This window comes from Octopus sinensis, linkage group LG5, assembly GCF_006345805.1.
Source record: "Octopus sinensis linkage group LG5, ASM634580v1, whole genome shotgun sequence".
NCBI classification, from domain to species: Eukaryota; Metazoa; Mollusca; class Cephalopoda; order Octopoda; family Octopodidae; genus Octopus; species Octopus sinensis.
The window spans coordinates 47,637,858-47,647,485 of NC_043001.1; the positions used below are offsets into that span (position 1 = coordinate 47,637,858).

At 36.1% G+C, this 9,628-nt stretch overlaps 1 protein-coding gene across 1 annotated transcript in view; it reads left to right on the forward strand.

Annotated features, from left to right (window-relative positions):
• LOC115212424 overlaps window positions 1-6,518 on the forward strand; it is a 36,327-nt gene extending 29,809 nt beyond the window's left edge. Inside the window, exons 7-10 of the mRNA XM_029781332.2 lie at window positions 2,132-2,262; window positions 2,563-2,680; window positions 4,595-4,800; window positions 5,852-6,518. Coding sequence (XP_029637192.1) covers window positions 2,132-2,262; window positions 2,563-2,680; window positions 4,595-4,800; window positions 5,852-6,114 — 718 coding nt within the window. The 3' untranslated portion in view covers window positions 6,115-6,518. The remainder of the gene's footprint in view (window positions 1-2,131; window positions 2,263-2,562; window positions 2,681-4,594; window positions 4,801-5,851) is intronic.
• The last annotated feature ends 3,110 nt before the right edge of the window (window positions 6,519-9,628 follow it).

A 9,628-nucleotide genomic window follows, 5' to 3' on the forward strand; every position in this document is an offset into this window, starting at 1 on the left:
ATATATATATATATATATATATTTAATGTAGGATGGCTAGCATATTAAAAAATACCTTTAAAGATATATATATACATACATATATATATATACACGCACACAATGACACAGACACATACACACATGCATGCGTGCATGTGAGTGTGTGTGTGTGTGTGTGTGTGTGTGTTGTGTGTGTGTGTTAAGTCATTACCACATTCTTTTTTTTTTTTAATTTTAAAGTCTTTTTTTTAAGTTCATATTCACTTCAGTATATTGATGCTGTAACTGAAACTGGACTGCAGTGAATGTTGGCACCTCTGTCACAAGCTGGCTAATGGAAAACTTGTAAATTATTCAGTGATCCAATACTAAGTGCCTATTACTTGATCAAGAGGTAAGTAGGTAACCAAGTGTATGACTGTTTCCATTGTTGACATCAGGTATATGCTTAATATCTTTGGTGTAGTATGAATGTCCAGTATTTTGGACTTCTGTCAGGTCATGGTAAATGAAATATTGTTTATAGTATTCCTCATGTATGCTTTTATATTGTTATTTATCTCCAGTTCATGACTGATTCAGCAGACATATGATCAAAAGCTTTCCAGCTGTGGCCCTCCCATAGCTTTCTATAACTTGGACTATATTTTGCAATGTGCCATGTTCTTACTTTGTTTAAAAACAAGAGAGCAATGGGCCTCAGTCTTTTTTAACTTCATGGTAGACTGAATATTATTAAAAAATTTTACTGAAAAATGATGCTGAAACTTAGAGATGCTCCCTACACTTTGTTTTAAACAAATACTCCATTGGTTATGATGATGAGGGTTCCAGTTGATCTGATCAATGGAACAGGCCTACTCATGAAATTAACATACAAGTGGTTGAGTCCACCACAGACACATGTACCCTTAACATAGTTCTCAGAGAGATTCAATATGATAAGGCCAGCTCTTTGAATTACATGTACGTTTTGATTTTTACCAGCTGAGTGGACTGGAGCAATGTGAAATAAAGTGTCTTACTCAAGGAAACAATGCACCACCAGAAATTGAACCCATGACCTGATGATTGCAAGTTTTTTACCCCAACCCCTAAACTGCATGCCTTCACACTCCTTACAATATTCTCTCAATTACACAATGTTCATATGTACACTGCCTTTACTTTTTGACCTTGGATAAATTTGGTTTTGTTTGTCTGTCACTACAGCCTAGGTACTCTTTGCAGTTAAGTGTCTTGAGCCAGTGCAATGAAATATCTAGGTTTTAAACATGATGCAAACTGTCAACCTATAGCTAGCAGATCTATCCACTTTACCAACCTGGATCTTTGATAGTGGGTTTATTTTTATTTGGTACTGTAGTCATCACAAGTGTGCTGCTGTAAGAACACAAAGGACCAGAACAGATACAGCAAAATATCCCATCCATCATCATCATCAGCAGCAGCAGCAGTAGCAGCAACATTTAACATCCATTTTCCATGCTAGCATAGGTTGGACAACTTGACAGGAAATGGCAAGGTCAGAAGCCTCACCAGGCTCTGTAGTGTGTTTTGGCTTGATTTCCATAGCTGGATGCCCTTCTTAACACCAACCACTCCACAGAGTTTACTGGGTGCTTTTTATGTGGCATCAGCACCAGTGCTTTTTTACATGGCACCAGCACCCACACCAATGCACGTTATTTGGCTCCTTGGTTTTAGGGTCTCAACTCTTTTGTGGTGGACAGGTTTTCTTGAGTATAGCAATGCACCGCATATCTCAGCCCTCTGTCATCTCCTTCGTAAGGTTCAGTGTTTTGAGATTAGCCTTCAGTACTTTGTCCCATGTCTTCTGGGGTCTCCCTCTTCCACAACTTCCTCCACTTTTAAATGCAGTGTTGTCCAGCTTCCTAGATTTATCAGCCAAATCATCCTGTATTCATACCTTGTTGTCATTAAAGAAAAAGGATGCATCAGTCAATGTAGTCCTAGAAACCTCTTGAACAAACTTATAAAAATAACATCAGGATTGTCATGGCAGGAATAACTTTGATCATAGGTCTGTTTGCTCAGGTGTAACTCACATTTAATTGTACATAGCTATGCAAAACTCAATAAAGATAACTCCACAGAATGTATATTCCTAGTGCTCATGTATTTTCAGAAATTTAGGACTATTCCAGAAATGCATACAGAAAATAAAAGAAGAATGCCACAGCACAAACAAATTAATGTTATTTGAACATTTTTATTATAACAAACTTTTAAACTACATCTGTAAACAAGATCGAAGCGGTAAGTAATATGATATTATTAGTAGAAGTATTATGAAGGTGGCAAGCTGGCAGAATCATTAGCACACTGGACAAAATGCTGCAGAGCATTTTGTCCACCTTGATATTCTGAGTTCAAATGCTGCCAAGGTTCACTTTGCCTTTCATCACTTTCAGGGGTGATAAAATAAGTACCGGATGAGCACTGGGGGGTCGATGTAATTGACTTCCCCAACTCACCTCAAAATTGCTGGCTTTGTGCCAAAATAAGAAAGAATTAGTTGTATCATAATAAAACCAATTTCTTCATTTCATCTTGCAGTTGTCCTCATTCACAATTATTGCTTAACTCAGACACCATTTTCTGATTATCGGAAAGCTTGTTTCATTAAAGGAGGAAGGAAGATACTCAATTCAACAACCAGCAAGCAGGCTTGTCAGTAAGTTCTTTAGTATTTCTCTTAATTAGTGATTTTCAATTGCTGTAACAATTACAAATTAGATATGTTTGACTGTACCACACAGTAATTTGATATTGTATTCAGGTTACTTGGAGACAAGATAATATCAATTTTAAATTACCCAGGTGAATGGGTAACTAGAAGTTAATTTTATCTTACCTTTTAGCCTTTTAAAAACATGTATGTATATAAGTTTTGTGGATGAAATGAGCAGTGATGTATTATCAAAAGTACACATATAGGTTCTGTGACAAAATTCAAGGTGCCCTAGCTCCAACAAGGATCAAATTTTTTCAAAAGGATTCCTCAAAGTTTGTTCTTCATTTAGGATGAAACATTGTATATATTATGCTTGTATGAAATATGCATGCCTTAGTATGAATGGTTGTATTACAACTGACATTTTTTGTGACACTATAAAAGAAAATTTTCAGATCTTAAGACTAGCTTATAAGTTTTACATGTTTTGCACAATAAATGTAGAATGAGATGTCAGCATAAGCATTTATCATTTTAGCTTAATTAGAGATACAGAGAAGTCTTATGGGAATTGTGTAAAGCAAATAAGGAATCAAAATCTGTCTATGCACATGGGTAATAGTAAGGATTTCAGAATACCTAAAGGTAACCTGAAATGGGGTTTAGCTTGATGCCCCATATTTTTACCACTTTTTTTTAGGAGACTCATGATAAAGAATGGGAACTGTAGAAGCCAGAGAAATTTGCTAATATACAGTTTTATGTGGAAAGGAATGGTTATTCTTTTAAAGTTATAATAGAGACAGTGGCAATACTTTTCCCCACTAATAACATCCATGAGGGAACCAAAGAGGTAAGTTAGATTCAGAAAGATGTCATGAGCAAAAAAAACAAAACAAAACGTTTGAGAAATACTGTTCTCATGTATTTGAGAGAAACTTAGGCTTTACAGACTGGAAGAGAAATTTTTCAAAATAAATAGTTAACAGACTGATTTATTTTTGCTTTTGAATTTGCACTATACTTTACAGAGTTTCTGTAGATTGAACTGCTATTTCTCCATATTGAGAGGTCACAGACTAAGAACATGTGACTAAAATACCACAGGAAGTAATTGCCAAATGGATTCTTCAAGCTGAGCTAACAAGCAGGAGCCTAGGAGTAGACTAAGGACAAGATGATTGGATGATATCCATAGTTTCAATTGATCATGTTTGGGAATCGAGCTGACAGTTAGTAGTGATAAGACCCTATGGGGCATGCACCTGCAGACTTTACCCCAATGACCCTCCCAGGAATAAGGGGCAGAGAAGATGAATGAATATCAAAGAATGGGATGAGGGCTGATATTTTATCACTTGCTTCTGATAGGACTTTATGGAGGAGGGACCTGAGGACTCTACCCCAATGAACCTCCTAGGAATTGTGAGTGGGAAAGATGGATGTGTTACACTGTGTAATGTTTTGAATCCATTGAATGAATTGTGCTGTCCTTATAGTGTCCAGATGTTTTTCTCTTTGATACTGTTGAAACATTCTTACCAGAGGTTTGCAATTCCATCTGAATTTTGTGTACATTTAGAAAGTTGGAATTTGCTAAATCACAGTGTTTTGCACTTATGGTGAAAATGATTGCATATCTTCATTTCTCATGTTAACATTTTATCTGTCGTGGGGTGCAAATGAAATGAAAATTGGTTTGAAGAGAGTTATATACTGATAATCAAGTGTCTTCAAATACCACTTGCACGATGCAAATGTGAACTGATAGGCTATATAAGTCACTCAAAGGCCTAAAATTGCATGATAACATACTTGTCTAACTTGTGAGAAGTTTGACAAATGCTTTGTAGAACCAAACATACCAGATCACTATTATTGATGTATCATGTTTTTATTTTGTTTTTTTACTAGTTCTCTGGATGAAACCATTCACTGCAGTTTGGATTTAACTAGGAAAGTCTGTAATTTGAAAGATTATCAGTTCATGAGAAACGTCTATCAACATGGTGTGAAAAGCACTTTCTTCAAAAACAGCTGTTCATATTTGACTAAGGTCACAATCAAACCAGAAGTCACAACTGAAGAACACCCTCTGAAAGTATCCAATACATTTAGTAGTACGTAATGACTTTCTTTCAATTTATATTCTTGTAGAGGTGAGAATGCCATGAGAACGTGGTATTGAAATGCTGCTGATTCATTTCTTCATTTTTATATCTATGTTCTCTTGCTAGCATGGATTAGCTGAATACTTGTTATTTATTATTACTCTTTAACTCTTTTACTTGTTTCAGTCATTTGACTGTGGCCATGCTGGAGCACCGCCTTTAGTCGAGCAAATCGACCCTGGGACTTATTCTTTGTAAGTCTATCGGTCTCTTTTGCCGAACCGCTAAGTTACGGGGACATAAACACACCAGCATCGGTTGTCAAGCAATGCTAGGGGGACAAACACAGACACACAAACATATATATATATATATATATATATATATATATATACATATATACGACGGGCTTCTTTCAGTTTCCGTCTACCAAATCCACTTACAAGGCTTTGGTCGGCCCGAAGCTATAGTAGAAGACACTTGCCCAAGGTGCCACGCAGTGGGACTGAACCCGGAATCATGTGGTTGGTAAGCAAGCTACTTACCACACAGCCACTCCTGCACCTATTGAATAGCTTTTTTTACAAATTGCCATGCTTCACTGTATGGACTTTTGAAGCAAATGTAATGTGAAACATGTGGCCATTTGTAATGAAACACACTTATTTTAATGCAAATTTTTAAAACTTATAATTTGCCATTGACACCATGATAAAATCTGGTACTAGAAAAGCTGGTGCCACAATTGTTTTTATTCTTAAATAGGAGCTCATTTTAAGTAACTAAGGTTGGGTGCTGAGTAGAATAATGAGTTTTTACTTTGCAAATTCAGAAGTATACTTTAAATTCTGGATTTACAGAAAGACACCCTTCCTTTCATAACTTCTTGATTTACAAATAAGGGATTTTTAGAAATTCTATTTGTTCTCTATAAGTAATTAAATCTATTATTTATAGCATTATTTGCTTCAAGAGTCACTGTTCCTAAAAAGAATTATTTCACCTTCTCAAATTTTCTAAATTCTTATGATTTCAACAATATATTCATCTTCTTTTTCAGTTGTTGTAGTGTCTGTGGCAGTTGGATGTTTCTTGATATTTAGTGGAATTGTTGGTGTTTTGATGGCAGTTCATGCGAAAAAGAAGAAAGGAATGCAAGAACCAATTGATAACAGACCACAAAGTAATATCATCACAAGACCAAATTTTGTAATTCAACCTCATCTACCACCATACGACAGATATGAAAATAGCCCAGGCCCTGCCCCTCCACCGTATGATGAAATAATGGCTGAAGATTTCAGAGCATCAAATCGTTTCTGAACACTCTTCAAATGAGTGTTCAAATAATGATTAATTATTTTTTTTTAAGAACTGACTAATTAATATTTTGATGAAAACAGTAATATAATACTGGAGAGGGGTGGGTAAAAAGTGTGAAAATATGGTATCTGTAAGCTTTACTTGGAGAAATCCATCATACCTTTTTGTAAATGTATTGCTTGTGGACATATCATTTCACATTCATATCATTCCAAAGCAATTCCATTTTGTGGTGAACTAGTTTTTACATATTGTAGAAACCTAAGAGTTTATGCATGCCATTTACACCTTGGATTTTTATTCAAACTTCATAGATTGATGAAAAACATAAAACATACAAGGAATGGACAGGCCCTCTTCTGTTTACATTATCTTCCCACAAAATTTGTGAACTCATCATCATTATCATTGTTATCATTATCATTATCATCATCATCATCATCATCATTTTACTTCTCTGGTAATAGATTCTCCTTTTTCAGAAAGCTATACAATCCGTCTGTCATGAGTAGAGTCATTAATAGAGTAATATTAATCCTGTAATAAACCTAGAATTACTGATCCCTGCTCCCTTTTCTCATCCATGTTGGTGTTTCATTTACTATACTGTTAGTAAAAAATAGTTGTATATAACTGCATGCTTGAGAGATTTTTAAGCCAAAACTCCTGAACATCGTCTGGTTACAAATTTTTATAACCAGTCCGCATTACTGTTATGCTTAAATTCTTTGCTCCAAATATCAGATCAGAAGTTCCCTACTCCTTCAGCATCTGGCACATTAGTCCTCTAACATTCAGCTGTTGGTAAAAATTTTCTTTTATTATTTCTGAAGAACCTGTTCTGCTGATATTGATTTATTCTTTGTTGGAGTTGATATTATCAACTTGCCCCTTCCATTAGAATTGCTGGCCTTAGGTCAAAATGGCATATACATACATATATTTATGATGGACTTTCCCATCAAAGAAGATGTATGAGCATTCAGCTTTTTGCTGAACGAAATGCACAAATGATTTGTTTATAGTGATCAAATGCTCATGCTGCACATTAATTCACTCTCTCCATCAAATAAACGTAGTCTGAACAGGTGCACGGTGTGCCATGTATCAGGTGGCAAAGTGATTGCAGAGCATTGTGAGATGAAGTGTTTTGCTCAAGAATACAATGTTGACCCAGTCTAGGAAACTGAAGTCACAATCGCTAGATTGTCAGTGAGACACTCTAACCACCAGGCCATGAATCCTCATATATACATATACAAACACACATCTAATGAGTGTTTGTTGTACACACACAGAAGTTTCAGAACTGGATTCAGTAAGGTTATATCTTTCCCACTTCATATTGTTTATATTCATTTTTCATTTGAGAATTCAAACACAGTTAAACATGTCCATTATTAAAATTTAATTATATTCATCTTATTTCATTATAAACCTTGAGTTTAGGATTTAGCATTACGATTTATGATTTGAGTTAATATTAAAGTTAGAAGCACTCATAGTTCCTAGGTGAAAAGCAACATTACAATAAATGGAATTTATTTTCTGAAAGAAGTAATGAAACTGCATCTCTACTAAGTTGTTGCTGTTTTTATGTCCCACTCATAATTTTGTAATTTCCTCACAGAGAAGCTTATAAAGTAATTTATTGGTAAACCATTTCCCATTTTTATATGCTTCCCAGAATAAATAAAAAAATTATTATTATGAAAAAAAAAAGCAAAATAAAACAGGAATTTGTTGATTATTTTTAAGAATAATGCATTTACATGACAATTAATTTTCAGTGTTTCATTTCTTCCCAGTTTCAAAATTAATTATTGGTTCAATGACCCTCCCAAGATGCTTTAGGATTTTATTTTCTACTTTACAGTTTGAAAAATAACAAAATTAATATGATTAATGTTTAGGTAGTAAATGAGTAGAATACATAGTGTTGGACAAAATGATTTGCAGCATTTGTTCTAACTCTTTATGTTCTGGGTTCAAATTACATTGTGGTCACTTTGCCTTTCATCCTTTTTGGGCCAATGAAAAAGCATCTGTCAAATAGTCTGTCTTGTCTGTTCCTTCTCAAGCCATGCCTGGCTCATAAGGGCTGGTTTCCCGGTTTCCTTGGCGTATAGGTTCCCCACCGGGACAGGACGCTGGTCCGTTGCAGGTGAGCTGCAAGATGCAGGAGGAAAGTGTGAGAGAAAGTTGTGACGAAAGAATCAGCAGAAGTTTTGCCATTACCTTCTGCCGGAGCCATGTGAAGCTTAGGTGTTTTGCTCAAAAACACACACATTGCCCGGTCTGAGATTTGAACCCGTGATCCCTCAACCGTGAGTCCGCTGCTCTAATCACTAGGCCATGTGCCTCCACATCTGTCAAGTAGTCGGTTGAGATAAGGCATGTGGCTTAGTGTTTAGGATATTCAGCTCATGACAGTAAAGTCATCAGTTCAATACCTGGTGGTATATTGTGTCCTCCAGTAAGACACTTTACATCATGTTGCTCCACCCCACTCAGCTGGCAAAAATTATTTGTACCTGTATTTCAAAGGGCCAGCCTTGTCACATTCTATGTCATGCTGAATCTCCCTGAGAACTACATCAAAGGCACACATGTCTGTGGAGTGCTCAGCCACTTGCAAATTAATTTCAAGTGCAGACTGTTCCATTGATTAGATTAACTGGAACCCTCAGTGCCGTCACAACCAATGGAGTTCCAGTTTTGATATAAGTAACTAATTCCTTTCCACAAAATCTGTGGCCTTTCACTTGAGTTAGACTCATTACTACATAAGACAAAATGCTTAGCAGCAGTTCATCTGACTCTTTACATTTTGAGTTCAAACACCACTGAGGTCAGCTTCACCTTTCTTCCTTCCAGGGTCAATAAAATAAGTGCCAGTTGAGCACTGGTTTTGATGTAATCAACTTCCCACTTTCTTCTGAAAATTGCTGTCCTTGTGCCAAAATTAGAATTATTATAATGATTGTTAGAACTGTGTGTTGGCTGATTCAGCAGAGTATCAGACAGAAAGCCCTTTGCATTCTTTTACATTTTGAGTTCAAATCCCACTGATACCAACTTTACCTTTCACCCTTCAGGGGTTGATAAAATATTAATCAACCATTGATGTTAACTTAATGGACTTTTGACTTTTCTCCTTCCCCAAGATGTGTGGCCTTGTGCCTATACTCGTTTACTTGTTTCAGTCATTTGACTGTGGCCATGCTGGAGCACCGCCTTTAGTCAAGCAAATCAACCCCAGGACTTATTCTTTGTAAGCCTAGTACTTATTCTATCAATCTCTTTTGCCGAACTGCTAAGTTACAGGAACGTAAACACACCAGCATCAGTTGTCAAGCGATGTTGTGGGGACACACACATACATACATACGACAGACTTCTTTCAATTTCCGTCTACCAAATCCACTCACAATGCTTTGGTTGGCCTGAGGCTATAATAGAAGACACTTGTCCAAGGTGCCACACAGTGGGACTGAACCCGGAGCCATGTGTT